The sequence below is a fragment of the Tiliqua scincoides genome, chromosome 2, assembly GCF_035046505.1.
Source record: "Tiliqua scincoides isolate rTilSci1 chromosome 2, rTilSci1.hap2, whole genome shotgun sequence".
Taxonomy (NCBI): domain Eukaryota; kingdom Metazoa; phylum Chordata; class Lepidosauria; order Squamata; family Scincidae; genus Tiliqua; species Tiliqua scincoides.
The window spans coordinates 248,449,384-248,464,524 of record NC_089822.1 but is presented as its reverse complement, the minus strand read 5'-3'; the positions used below and the strand labels follow the sequence as shown (position 1 = coordinate 248,464,524).

The following is a 15,141-nucleotide window of genomic DNA, read 5'->3' as shown; positions in this document are numbered from 1 at the left end:
TCCTCCTCACCCCCCCCCCCATTCAGCCTCCCTCTCGGCTTCTCCAGGTTGGCCGGGGGACCACAAGCCCTGCCTCTTCCCTCTCCTGCTCACCTGGAGGAGCCTCCGACGAGTAGATCGCACCAGGAGAAGCGCTGAGCCCCAGTCAGACGGGAGGGGTGAAAAGATCCGGGGTGAAGGGCTGCCCTTCTCCCACCCACGTTCCTCTGGGGAAGCTGCACTTGCTCAGGCAAGGCCCCTGGCGATTTCCTAGGAGGGCAGAGGCTTCCGAAGCCTGCAGTAACTGCATCTGACCCATCAGGCAGTCACACTCCCAATTGGGGGGGGGGGGAGCGAAGGAGTAACATCCCTGCCCTCCACCGGGGCCCTCTGGTGGCCGCAGAAGGTTGCCATCTGTGCCTCCTGGCCCTGCTCCTGTGCCTTCAACTCCTGTCTTGTGTGTTGCTGCTGCAGACACCAAACCTGCAGGTGCAGTTTGGACCATTCCTTTTATTCATCCATGTTTCTATATTACATGTATGTCCTGCTAGATGGACAGCTAACAACAGTGAAAGGTTGTTGGGATACTGCCACCTTTTTTCGCTGGCAGGGCTCCTGCGCGTGTATGTCACTGCTAAGTGTCAGCAATAAAATCAATCCGTGATGTTTTCTGACATGGAGATCAGGAAGCTTCCTCTGTTGAATGTCCACCTGTGCAGCTGTTAAAAACATAGGAGCTGTTCCAGAAAAGAATGGATAATACCCCTGCGTGTGACTTAACAGTCCAATCCTATGTGTGTCTACTCAGAAGTAAGACCCATTGAGTTCAATGGGGCTGACTCCCAGGAAAGCATGCCTCAAACAGATGAAAGCACTGAAGCTGAAACAGTGCAGTCTGTTGAAGGTCATCTGAAGGGGCCAAGAACTGAATTTAAACATCCATGTTAAATGTTCCATGTTTAACATCCATGTTAAAAAAGAGGTTGCTCAAATCAACAGTAATAGAGGCCCAGCGGAAGTGAATATCGCAAAGGAAGAAGGGCTCAACTAAGTCCAGGAGGGTGCCTGCATGGCTAACCAACCAAGTTAGAGAGGCCGTAAAGGGCAAGGAAGCTTCCTTCCATAAATGGAAGTCTTGCCCTAATGAAGAGAATAAAAAGGAACATAAACTGTGGCAAAAGAAATGTAAGAAGGTGATACAGGAGGCCAAGAGAGACTGTGAGGAACACATGACCAGCAACATTAAAGGGAATAATAAAAGCTTCTTCAAATATGTTAGAAGCAGGAAACCCACCAGTTGGCCCTCTGGATGGTGAGGGAGGGAAAGGGGAAATAAAAGGAGACTTAGAGATGGCAGAGAAATTGAATGAGTTCTTTGCATCTGTCTTCACGGCAGAAGACCTCAGGCAGATACCGCTGCCCGAACGGCCCCTCCTGACCAAGGAATTAAGTCAGATAGAGGTTAAAAGAGAAGATGTTTCAGACCTCATTGATAAATTAAAGATCAATAAGTCACTGGGCTCTGATGGCATCCACCCTAGAGTTATTAAGGAATTGAAGAATGAAGTTGCTGATCTCTTAACTAAAATATGCAATGTGTCCCTCAAAACGGCCACAGTGCCAGAGGATTGGAGGATAGCAAATGTCACGCCGATCTTTAGAAAGGGAAAGATTGGGGACCCAGGGAACCTATAGGCCAGTCAGCCTAACATCTATACCGGGTAAGATGGTGGAATGCCTCATCAAAGATAGAATCTCAAAACACATAGACGAACAAGCCTTGCTGAGGGAGAATCAGCATGGCTTCTGTAAGGGTAAGTCTTGCCTCACAAACCTTTTAGAATTCTTTGAAAAGGTCAATAGGCATGTGGATGTGGGAGAACCCGTGGACATTATATATCTAGACTTTCAGAAGGCGTTTGACATGGTCCCTCACCAAAGTCTACTGAAAAAACTCCAGTCAGGGAATTAGATGGCAGGTCCTCTCCTGGATTGAGACCTGGTTGAAGACCAGGAAACAGAGAGTATGCTAATATATGCAAATCTATGGTAAGGCCACATCTGGAGTACTGTGTCCAGTTCTGGTCGACGTATCTCAAAAAGGATATAGTGGAATGGAAACGGTGCAAAAGAGGGCAACTAAGATGATTGCTGGGCTGAGGCACCTTTCTTAAGGAGGAAAGGCTATGGCGTTTGGGCCTCTTCAGCCTAGAAAAGAGACGCCTGAGGGGGGACATGACTGAGACATACAAAATTATGCATGGGAAGGATAAAGTGGATAGAGAGATGCTCTTTACACGCTCACATAACACCAGAACCAGGGGACATCCACTAAAATTGAGTGTTGGGAGGGTTAGGACAGACAAAAGAAAATATTTCTTTACTTGGCATGTGGTCGGTCCGTGGAACTCCTTGCCACAGGATGTGGTGATGGCATCTGGCCTGGATGCCTTTAAAAGGCGATTGGACAAGTTTCTGGAGGAAAAATCCGTTATGTGTTGCAAGCCATGATGTGTATGTGCAACCTCCTGATTTTAGAAATAGGCTATGTCAGAACACCAGTGCAAGGGAGGGCACTAGGATGCAGGTCTCTTGTTATCTGGTGTGCTCCCTGGGGCATTTGGTGGGCCGCTGTGAGATACAGGAGCTGGACTAGATGGGCCTATGGCCTGATCCAGTGGGGCTGTTCTTATGATCCCTTATGGCAGCCATTTTCAGCCACTGTGCCTGGCACACTGGTGTGCCATGAATGGTCTGCAGGTGCGCTGCAGGAGGTTGGGGGAGGGTCATCTATTAGTAGGGCCATTGGGGGATGTGAGCCCCCCACCAACAGCATGGTGTGCCTTATCTGTTGTCCAAAAGCAGATGGTGTGCTTTGACGGTTTTAGTACCTTGTCATTGTGCCATGATATGAAAAAGATTGAAAATCACTGCCTTATGGGAATTGGCTGCAATACTAAAACTACCAAAAAAAAAAGGCAGGTGAGTAAGTGAGGTGGGAGGGCAGGGCCAGCAGTATCGAGTAACCCCATTGCAGGACTGCTTCCCTTAGTTCCCTTCCACTGACGAGCCATAGGGGACTGCCTGATTGAGTGCTGGATACCAGGGCAGCCATTTTGTTATCGTGGCAGCCCTACATGCCAGGCAGCTCAAGACTGGGCTGCCCGCAACAGTGAAAATGATCGGCTATGGCTTTATGTCATTAATAGTCCCATCCTAACCAACTTTCCAGCACCAATGTAGCCATGATGCTGCTTGAAGAGGCCTCCGTGATTGCCCCCCACCTCAGGATGCAGCATGTGTCCCACTGGTATGACTGCCAGTTGAATGTGTGAGTGGTTAAGAAAGTGGGGCTCCCCCCCCCCCCGCTGAAGGACAATAGTAAATACTTCACCTTTATGAAATGAGAAATATGCCATTTATTTATTTCAAGATACTTATAATTAAGTACAGAGCGTAATTTTCCATTACACTCAGCGAATCAGTTCCTGCTTAGAAGAGGGGCTTCCTTAAAGAAGGTGTTCATTCTAAGTAAATAACTATCTGGAACTGAAAAGCAACTGTTTTCATCCAGCTTGATGAAAGTTTGGCACTAATCATTCACATGCCCTCAAATACACATACATATCTGGACGTTGAGAACAGGGATCTGGAACAAGGGTGCCCAAACCCTGGCCCTGGGGCCACTTAAGAACAGCCCCACTGGATCAGGCCATAGGCCCATCTAGTCCAGCTTCCTGTATCTCACAGCGGCCCACCAAATGCCCCAAGCACACCAGACTCAGTGGCCCTCAAGGACTCCCAATGCGGCCCTCAGGGAGCCCCGAGTCTCCAATGAGCCTCTGGCCCTCCAGAAATTTGTTGGAGCCCACACTGGTCTGATGCAACTGCTGTCAGCATGAGGGCAACTGTTTGATCCCTGTGAGCTGTGGGATGAGGGCTCCCTCCACTGCTTGCTGTTTCACGTCTGTGATGCAGTAGTGGCAGCAAAGGAAAGGCTAGCCTTTGTTTGGCCATGAACTTTTATAGGCCTTGAGCTATTGGAAGACCATCATTCATTCATATAAGTTCATCTTTAATATATTCATTTATGTAAACTTATGTGAATTTATTTAAATTTTAAATGTAAATTAATTTTTTTTCCCCTGGCTCCCGACAGTGTCAGAGGGATGATGTGGCCCTCCTGCCAAAAACTTTGGACACCCCTGATCTAGGAGTTTCTGTTGCTTATGAGGAAAACAGAATGGTTTTCTATTTCTTTGATGCTCTACCTAGAAATGTGGCAGCCTTCCTAGAAAGGACTGTTGGCTATGGCCCCATTTTGATTTAATGAATAACCAAATAGGCACTGGAGATTTTTATGAAGTGGGGGTGTGGGTATGTATGTGGATCTAAGTGTGTGAGAGAGAGAGCTTTGCAGAGGAATTGAAAACAGCGGGATGGGAAAAAGAAATATCACTGGCAGTGGGGGGAGCCAAGAGGTAAAGCAGAAGTAGCTGCATACATTGAAGCAATGGAAAGAAGTCCAGTTGGCCTTAGTGAGAACCCTGTCTTCAAAAATCATGGAGAGGCAATCAGCCTGGGAAATGGAGGGCTGATCTGAATCCTGGCTTGGACTACATTTGTCAACCCTGAGAGCTGGCTGTGGCTGTTTTTTCAGAGGCAGACAATAGCCTATTTCTAGGTTACACTGCTTCAGACTGCTGGTTGGGGCTCAAAAATTCCCCTATTTTTAAAAAATACCCTCCTACCCACCTACAATCAACAATCCAAAGACAGGTTTACCTCCTTGTGAGAACAAGGCAAAGACAGCTAGGATAGGTTCAGAAGTTAGACCTGGAAGATCCAGGTTCAAATCCCTGCTCAGCCATCAAGCTTCCTAGGTGATGTTGGGCCAGTCATGATCTCTCAGTGTAGCCTACCTCACAGGGTTGTTGTGAGGACAAAAGGAGGGAACCATGTGCACCACCCCGAACTCCTTGAAGGGTGATATAAAAAAATATGGGGGGAAAAAGTTGAGGGGGCATGCCAAAACAGGGTGAGAAGTCATAGACTCTTACTCAGCCACGGGTGTAGATTCAGAAAATATTTTGAGACTGGCACCCCAAAACTAGATAGGCTTTTCATTTTTGCTGATATCTAGAAATAAACAGAGATATTTCATTATCTGGGATGCACTTTTAGGCATGCTTCTTCAGAAGCCAGAGCCACTGCTTTTAGTGGGACTTGCTTCTCAGTAAATATGCTGAGGACCGAAGCCTACTGTTAACCTTAGCCCAAGTTGTGTATGTGTAGAACTGAAGAAAATGGAAGGTAATGCTGTTTAATGTGCTCAGATAAATCAAGACACATGCTCTAAATAAACACTTCATTCTTTTAGGCAGAGGGATTGCTACATCCAGGTCATTTAAACATATTTAGAAATGGCCACTTTTTTCCCTAGGTGGCCTGTTCCATTCAGTTGCAAGAGGAAAGGCTATAAAATGCATGACATCATTTTGTGTCATGTACCTCTTCTAATTTGGTTACATTTTTGAATGGCTCTCACTTTTTCTAATATTGACCTTTTGGGCAGGCATATTGGGTCATGTGAAGACACTAGTTGTGTATTGTCTTGGGAGACGGTATGGAGGGGGGAAATTTGGGGATAAGAACATAAGAACAGCCCCGCTGGATCAGGCCATAGGCCCATCTAGTCCAGCTTCCTGTATCTCACAGTGGCCCACCAAATGCCCCAGGGAGCACACACAACAAGGGACCTGCATCCTGGTGCTGTCCAGGATGTGTCTTTATTCCCCCCCCCATCTTCATCATTCTCATGATCTTCTTCTGCCATCAGTGCTCCTTGCTGTCCTACCACCCACCCACATGCACAAAATAAAACCCAGAAAACAGTTCCTGCTGACAAAGTTTTATGAAGAACATGGTAAATAATCCAAATTTGTGGTTTCGGATTCTCCTGGTGGCTTCTGAAAAGAGTCTGCTGCTCTTGGAGAAGTCATAATACAAAACATTTACCAGAAAATCCTAATTATTTGGATTGTTGCCCAAGATGGACATTGAAGCCTTAAAAAAAAACCAACAACAACAATCCTGGGCATTATATATTGTGTGTCTTAAGAAGTGGAACCGCTCTAGTTTTGTAACCCACAAAAAATACTTAATTCTATCGTTGTCTGTGGTGCGAGTTTCACCTTTTGGGGTTTCAGTTCTTGCAAGTCAACAACCTCCATGTAGGAGCCAGGGAAGGACACTATAAAATGTTTACCAGGAGCAAAGAGAGAACTGCACAAGCAGCCTTTATGGCACTGTCCTGTTTAACACACGAGAGTGTCGTGGAAGCTGTGTAAGTGGTTATAACCCCTTGACAGCCCGGAGATTGGACAGGCACCTGATAACACACCTAATGGGGAAGGAAGAAAGGAATATACTAAAGAGTAGCAAAGTACAGTTAAGGCTGAAACAACCTGTGCAGTCTGAAATGTTTCATTTTTCACAGACAGTCATGTGTACAGGTGTCCCCCCTCCCCCAAATATCCTTAGTAAATAACTCCTTTGTGGATTTTTCTGGCACATACATATTCTGAAGAGGAAAGAGAAGCTTTGAATTAGGATTCAGATAGTTTAAACATCAAATTACGCGAAGCCCCCTCTCCCTCGACTAGGCAGACCAGTCACTCCATTTTTTCCATTATCATTTGCTTCTTCTACCAGGCAGGCAGCTTGGTACCCACAGCATCCCAAGCAGCTTGTGTAATTTAAACGATTTGAAACTCAAGATCTTTCTGTCACAAGCACCCTGAATGTCCATTTCCTGAGCAGAATCCTTTGGGTGCTTTGAATGTGAACAAGTACAGCAGATGGACCTTTCTGGTTGTGAGGTAGTTTATTACCATTGACAAATCACAGCTTGAATCTTGCAATAGCACTGAATAGTTCTTGAGGGACTGTCCTATTCCATCACAATGGAAAAGCATTTAAAAAAAAAAAAGTCATAATAGACCTACTAAGAAGTTGTGGAAATACCTATTAAGAAGTCTGATTTAACTCATCCACATTGGGGACCTTTGCTGTGTTTATCTTTAAGTGAGCCTGCAAATGTTTTTTGAGGGATGAACGTCTAGCGAAGCTTGTGTCACATTCTGCACATGTATAGGGTCTCTCTCCTGTGTGGATTCTCAGGTGACGATTAAGACCTGAGTTTGTTGTGACTCTTTTGCCACAGAAAGAGCAGCAAAAAGGTTTCTCTCCTTTGTGGCTCATCTGATGCTTAAAAACACTGGATTTTCTCTTGAAAGATTTTCCACATTCAGTGCACTGATAAGGCCTGAGATCCGTATGGGATGTTTGATGTCTTGCAAGGTCATTGGGAGTCACGAAGCTTTTCTCACATTTTCGGCAGTGGTACGGTCTCACCACACTGTGAGTGTTGCTATGTCTTTTGAGGGCATACTGGTCTTTGAAGGATTTCCCACATTCAGAGCACGTATGGGGTTTTTTGCTAATGATAATTTTCTGATGACGAGAGTTGGGAGAGTTCTCTTTGATGTATTTCTCACCATGTAGCCCTCTAACTGAATTTTCTTCTCTGTGGGTGCTCTGGTGTTTAATAGGCGTTGAGCTAGCCAAGAAGGATCCTTCATCCTCAGAGCATTCTGGGGAATTATCCTCCACATGGGCTCCTTGATGTCCTGAAAGGACTGAATTTTCAGTCAATTCATTGACATTGTCTTCCATATGATTAAGTTGATCTGGAATGAGAATTGAACCAGCCTTGACGGTTTTGTCACCATCTAACCATTCAGCATAATTTTCTTCAGAGTGAACACTCTGGTGTTGAGGGAGAGCGGAACGGTCCCCACTCTCAGCACATCCATGGGAATTTTCTTCCACATGAACGTCCCGATGCCCAGAGCAGACTGAATTGTTAAACAAGTTATTAAAATGGTCACCTGCATTGCTAGCTTGATCTTTAGGACATTCTGAGCCATCTCTGAAGCTTCTCTCATAGCCTAACCTTTTAGCAGAACATTCTTCTAAATGGGCATCTTGGGCTCGGGTGAGGGCAGAGTCATCCGTGCTCCTGCAGCATTCAGGATCTTTCCCTTCCAGGTGGACTTCCTGATGCCCAGAGAGGGTTGAACTGTCAGACCAGTTATTAGAGTTTTCTTCTGTATCGCTGGATTGGTTTTTAGCCAGGGCTGAGCTGCTGCCAAGATCTTTCCCATCATTGGGCGAATGGCCTAGACTTCTTTTTGCATGTATAGCCAGATGCCTTCTGAGGGAATACTTTGTTCCAAAAGCTTTACCACAGATGGAGCACTGATAGGACCTTGTTTCCATGTGGATACGCTTGTGTCTATTGAGGGAATCATTGGTTGCAAATGTTTTGCCACAGAAAAGACAGATGTGTGACCGTTCTTGCATGAGGATGTGGATCTCCTGGTGATGAGCGAGGGCATCTCGGAAGGCAAAGCCTTTCCCACAGGTGCTGCACCGATAGGGTTTGCCTTCTGTGTGCTGCTGCTGGTGCCTACGGAGAGATGACGGGGTTCTGAATCCTTTCCCACAGTGAGCACATTTATAGGGACAGACTTGTCCTTCTGCATGGACTTCCCGATAGTGAGAGAAAATATGTTCAAATGCCAAGGTTTTCCCACAGTCAGTGCACTGATAGGGCTTGCCTTCTGTGTGAGTTTTCCGGTGTTTGTTGAGCAGATTTTTAGCTCTGAACTGCTTCCCACAATAGGAGCATTTGTGCTGATGAGGTTGTCCTTCTGTGTGGTCTTTCTGACACTCAGGGAAGGACTTCCGGAAGGCAAAGCCTTTACTCCAGTTGGTGCTTTCAGAAGATCTGCATTCTCTGTGTTCCTGCTGATGTCTCCTGAGATTATAATCAGTTGAGTAGACTCTCTCACAGGTAGGGCATCTGTGGAGATGTTGTTTTGGGTGTATTTCCTGTTCGCCAGCAAGCAACATTCTTTCCTTAAAAGTTTCCTCTTGGGAGGCATTCTTGGACTGTTCTTCTTGGGTGTGACTTCTGAGATGATTAGTAAAATTTTGGTTGCCTTTGAAAACTTTCCCACAGTGAGGGCATATATGGAGGTTTTCATCCATTGTTGTCTTTGGTGACGAGCCAGTGTCAAGGGGTTGCCCACCATCACGCCACTGATTACAGTTCAGCTCCTCTTGGACAATCTGATTTGGAGCAAGCAGTGCTCCCTCCTTGAAGACACCCCCTTCACTCGGGCATTGGCGTTGTGGCTCTCTTGTGTGGATTACCTGATGATCAGCTAAACACCTCTCATCCTTGACACATTTCCCACCGTCTGGGCACATATGGGTCATTTCTTCCACGTTGCTTTCCTGAGGCGTCATGCGGGGCGGGCTTTTCAAAAAATGCATCTCATAACTCAGGGATCGGTGGAGTTCTTCTTTCTCACACATCCTCCAGTGACTAGCCAGGCTTTGATCTCTAAAGTTCATCTTGCATTCCCTCATGTGGACTCTCTGATGTTTGAGTAGGGATGATTTCTCCTTGTAACCCTTTCCACAGTCAGGACACCGGTAGAAACTGCCTATCTTGTGAGACATCATTTGATGCCTAACGAGATCTGTCTCTTCCAAAAAGCCTTTCTCACAGGCCGAGCATTTATAGAGATTTGCTCCCGAGTGGGCCTTCATCAAATGTCTAACCAGATGTCTTTCAGCTGCATAGCTTCTCTCACACTCAGGGCACTGATAAGTGATTTCACTGGCATGCATGCGCCGATGTTTGGCATAAGAGCTGCTTGTAATGAATTTCTCCCCACACTCAGGGCATTTATAGGATTTTGTTCCTGAATGGGAACTTTTCATGTGTCTTCTTAGATGCTGAGAAAGGTTCCACTTCTGAAGGAAGTGCTTAGCGCAAATGGAACACTGATAGGGCTTCTCACTACCATGGACTCTGACATGTCTGTTAAGGGATGATTTTCTAGCAAAGTTTTTCCCACACTTAGAGCATGCGTTCTGGCTTTCTCCTGCATCTGTTCTTTGCTGGCTGTTACCAAAAAGGTTCTCATTATTTTCATTGGCATGATGGAACTGGTCTCTTATACTGCCCGGACAGCTCTGCAGGTGGCTGTCCAGACCCTTACAGAGTTCAGCCCTTGTATCACCAAAGTCACATTTACCCAGCAGTGAAGCCCGTGGCTTTGTTATCCTGGCACCTTCTAGCCCTGCATTCTCTTCTTTCTCACTTGTCAACTCATCATCTGTTGGAATAAGAATAAAAAGGAGTCATTCTCTGAGCAAGCTGGGAAGAGAGAGACACAGACACAGACACACACACACCCCTACCTCAGATCGGTTAAGGCAGTGGTTCTCACACATTTAGCACTGGGACCCATTTTTTAGCATGACAATCTGTCAGGACCCACTGGAAGTGATGTCATGACCGGAAGTGACGTCATCAAGCAGGGAAAATTTTTTAGCAAGCCTAGGGTGCAATCCTGCCCACACTTACCTGGGAGTAAGTCCCATTTACTATCATTGTTAAAAGCATATACATAGTAGCTTGTTAAAAGTATAGGTCTGTAACATTTCCCCCAATGCAGTCACATACCCTGGTAGCATCAAGTCTAATATATTAAAAATATTGAAATGAATGGGGACCCACCTGAAATTGGCTCGCTAATCCACCTAGTGGGTCCCGACCCACAGTTTGAGAAACACCGAATTAAGGCATCTTGTCTAAAGGTTAAAACGTGCAAGGCTGTTTGGCTGCAATCCTAACCACACTTTCCTGAGAGTAAGCCCCATTGAACAAAATAGGACTTACCATTCCACCCCCCCAGCTATGCTACTGGAACATGATAGAGGTTTATAAAATTATGGCCAGTGTGGAGAAAGTGGATACAGAGATGTTTTAGCTTCCTCTCTCATCCCATTAGAACTTGGGATTACCCAACTAAGTTGATTGGCAATAGATTCAGTTGTGGGCTTTCGTTTCTGTCTTTTCTTCACATAAAAGGTACTTCCAATGTGCTGCTTTGACCATTGGCGAATGACAGCATCTCAGCAGTACGGCACACAGTCTACTTGCAGAAGGCCCCAAGTTCAATCTCTAACATCTCCAGGTACGGCTGAGAAAGACCTGTCTACACTGGAATTCTGCAGAGCCACTGCCAGTCAGTGGTACATGATGCTGGACCAAATGCTGAGATTCTGCATTAGGGCCAGTCCATCATGTCCCTGCTTTTTCTCCAGCTATGAAAATACTGGAGAAAATGGGGAAGGGCACAACATCGTGGTTTTCATGGATAGCCCAACTACAATTTTCTGGGGCGCCAGTAGGGCAGGAGTTATCAGGCCAGTGGGGCAGCTCCTCTTTTTTTCTTTTTAATTGTTGTTTGAACTTCACCCAGCCACCACCTAGAATGGAAGGAGGCTCATAGCATTTTCTATCCTGAAAGAAGGCATCATTCTGCAACTTGAAAAGAAAGCTACCCCCTACTGCCGTACCAATAATCTCCCCAACACCACCCAGAAAAATGTGCCCTCAACCACCTCAAAAAGCAACAGGCTGATTAGCTTCCCACAGGGATTCAAAAGTGCTGAGTCCCAAACCATCACCCCAGTTCTACTCGGAATGATGAGTATCGTATGTTCATACATTTACTTATAGAACTGAGAGACTGAACTCTTAGACCTGACAACTACCTGCACAACATGCACACACGAACAGGGTCCACCCATATAATCTGACCCACCCACTGAGATCCACCTTTTAACCGTGTCCCTTTTAACCATGCCATCATTGGTGGAAGTGGGGGTAGTGGTGAGGAATAGGGCCTTCTCAGTGGTAGTACCTCGACTGTGGAACTCCCATCCCTTTGGAATTAAGAACTGTTTCCTCTAAAGCAGTAGTTCCCAACCTATGGTCCATGGACCACAGGTGGTCCACAAGACCCTAAGAAGTAGTCACGAGGTCTCAAGGAACAAAACTCACATTTGATCGCTTCTAGTATCTCGCTAAGCAAGAAATCGCCCAAGGATCACCTTCACAGAAATGTCAGCTGTGGGTGGTCCATTCTCCATCCTCTTTGATAGTCTGTGGGTGAATTCTCAGGAGATGGACCACCAGAGAGGGCAGAGACCAGACTGCCCACAGCCGCATGTGGTCCACAACAATTCCAATTTTTACCTCAGTGGTCAGCAGGCTCCTAAAAGTTGGGAACCACTGCTCTTTGGAGACCTTCCAGCAGGGCCTTAACACGTTTTAATTTAGGATAGCAGTCAATGATTGACATGTTTCACTGGCATTTTTTATTAATTTTTAGTGGTTTTTAATTCATTGTTATGATCCAGTGGGTTTCTCCGGTTTTACTGTTTTTATTGATAATTGTTATCGGTTTTAAATGTTGTAAGCCATCTTGGGTACCCTTACAGGAAGAAAGATGGGGTATAACTTCAGTAAATAAATACAGAGAGAGAGAGAGAGAGTGTCCTGGTCTTGATGCACTAGGGAGAAATGCTGGCCCTGACGACAGGACGAAAGCCATGCCTGCTACAAAGATATCAAGCATTCCAGAGACAATCCTGACCTGAACTAGATGAATCTGAACGCACGTTCACCGGGCTCCGGTAGGAATTCCACCAGGTTCCCGTCATTGGGCACTTTTCCAACAGTAGTTCAACAGGCCTTGCAGCAGAAGCACTCTGGAGATACGGGGCCCAGGCCTCCTGTTCTTGTTCCAGAGGAGCAAACAGCTCAGATTTTTCAAGAGGAGGGGCTGCAAGAGAAAAAAAAAGAACCAGATAAGCTACTATGGACACACTCCCTTGCCCCCCCCTTTTTTTGTAAAATCAGATTCCCCAGGCAGTTACTGCTTTCTTTCCAACAACCCCTTCCCATCTGGCAGTTACGGGCATACCTGAATATTAGCTTTTTAGATCTGGTCTGCTTGGGTTCATTGTATTCATCCCCCACCCTCTAAGTGGTGCAAGTCATAGGCTGCATTCTTTTTTTTAAAGATAATTTGCAGAAGTGATGTTTCTAGCATGCTGTTAGCTTCCAGCGCAATTAATTTAAAAACAACAAAATGGCATCCCTTCATTGAAATCTATGGTATGGAGGTCGCCATATTGTAAGCATACTCTGCACACACTATGGAGGCCGCCATGTTCCCGACAGGCTTCTCCATTCATTTGAATAGAAAATAGGTGGAAGTGAAATACGCGAGGTGGTGGCCGTCTTTCCTAGCTCTGAGCTTGCTCGGAGAAATTCTAGCATGGCTAGCACGCTAGAACCTAAAAAAGAACATAACCCAAGCATGTTGGAAGTGTACAGAAAAGACTCTCTAGTGCTTCTAGTGCTAGAAGGAGAAAAAAAATACAGCCATAGCTTCAGGGGAGGGCCCATCACTCTTCAGGTGAGGGCCCATCAGTGGTAGAGCACATGTTTTGTATCAAGAAAGTCTCAAGTTCAAAACCCACCATTTCCAGTCAAACAGGTATCTGTAGCAGACCTGAAGAGGGAGTTCTGCCCATGATGTTCTGAATTGAACGGTGTTTCTCAAACTGTGGGTCGGGACCCATTAGGTGGGTCATGAGCCAATTTCAGGTGGGTCCCCATTCTTTTCAATATTTTATTTTTAATATGTTACGACTTGATGCTACCATGGTATGTGAATGCATTAGGGGAAATGTTACAGACTTGTACTTTTAACAGGCCACTATGTGTATGCTTTTAACAATGATAGTCAATGGGACTTACTCCTGGGTAAGTCCCAGTAGGGTTAAGATTGCAGGCTAGGATTGTTAAAAATTGTCCTACTTGATGTCACTTCTGGTCATGACATCACTTCCGGTGGGTCCTGACAGATTCTGACAGATAAAAAGTGGGTCCCGGTGCTAATTGTGTGAGAACCACTGAAACAGATATTACTGGGGCAAATGGATTAGTGGTCAGATTTCACATAAGAGAGATTAATATATTATATCCCTGGCAGAATTTTGTAGGACAAATGACAATAAGGTTGCTCTTGTGTCTTGGGGGGTACTATCTACCTAGAGATCAGGAGCTACAGCACCCTCTTGGTCCTGTATGATCTTTCTATGGCTCTTGATACCACTAAAGTCAGTTTTCTTTTTAGAAAAAAAATTACAAAATCACATTATAATCAACAAGAAAAAAATTAAAGCATTAAAAAAGTATACGAAAGGATTCCCAAACTTATTCCAATAAATTACAAAAAAATACCCTTTCTGAATGAATTTTATCTTGCAGTTCTGTGGTACTTCTTATGTGTTAGACCAGGGGTGCCCAAATCCTGGCCCCAGGGCCACATGCGGCCCTCGTGACCTCTCAATGCGGCCCTCAGGGAGCCCCCAGTCTCCAATGAGCCTCTGGCCCTCTGAGTATTTGTTGGAGCCCGCACTGGCCCAACACAACTGCTCTCAGCATGAGGGCGACTGTTTGACCTCTTGTGTGAGCTGTGGGATGAGGGCTTCCTCCACTGCTTGCTGTTTCACATCTGTGATGCAGTAGGGGCAGCAAAGGAAAGGCCAGCCTTGCTTTGTGCAAGGCCTTTTATAGGCCTTGAGCTATTGCAAGACCTTCATTCATTCATACAAGTTCATCTTTAATATATTCATTTATGTAAACTTATGTAAATTTATTCAAATTTGAAATGTAAATTAATTCCCCCTGGCCCCCCAACACAATGTCAGAGAGATGATGTGGCCCTCCTGCCAAAAACTTTGGACACGCCTGTGTTAGACAATTTTGCAGGATGAAATCCTGCACCCATGCAATCCTGCACCAATTTTACACCCATGAAATCCACCTCCAGTCTTTTCCAACCACACTCTCACAGTGGTTAGCAAACCTCATTCTTGAAGAAACACAACAGCCAGAGAATGTTTGTGAGGCCATTCTTAAAGGGTCTGACCTTGCGAGCACAAACCTATGCTTGTCTATTCAGAAGTCCCATTCAATTAGGCTCACTCTCAGGAAAGTGTCCATAGGATCACAGCCTTAAAGTGTAATCCAAACAGAGTGCTTGGTCAGCACAGACCCCCATGCCAGCCCAAAACTGTAGTGAATGTGCAGTAAAGCACATTTGTGACTACTCTCTAGCCAGCTAGGCTGGCAGGAGGACGTGCGCTGGCCTCCCT

The 15,141-nt window shown here is 45.6% G+C and overlaps 1 protein-coding gene across 1 annotated transcript; it reads right to left on the bottom strand.

Moving 5' to 3' along the window:
• Nucleotides 1-5,874: 5,874 nt before the first annotated feature.
• LOC136641235 (zinc finger protein 721-like) lies at nt 5,875-12,640 on the bottom strand. Its single transcript, XM_066616931.1, has 2 exons — nt 12,567-12,640; nt 5,875-10,235 (listed from the first exon to the last, which is right to left on the bottom strand). Exons 1-2 carry the CDS (start codon nt 12,631-12,633, stop codon nt 7,009-7,011), a joined length of 3,294 nt encoding a protein of 1,097 aa, XP_066473028.1. The 5' UTR covers nt 12,634-12,640; the 3' UTR covers nt 5,875-7,008.
• Between the last annotated feature and the right edge of the window lie 2,501 nt (nt 12,641-15,141).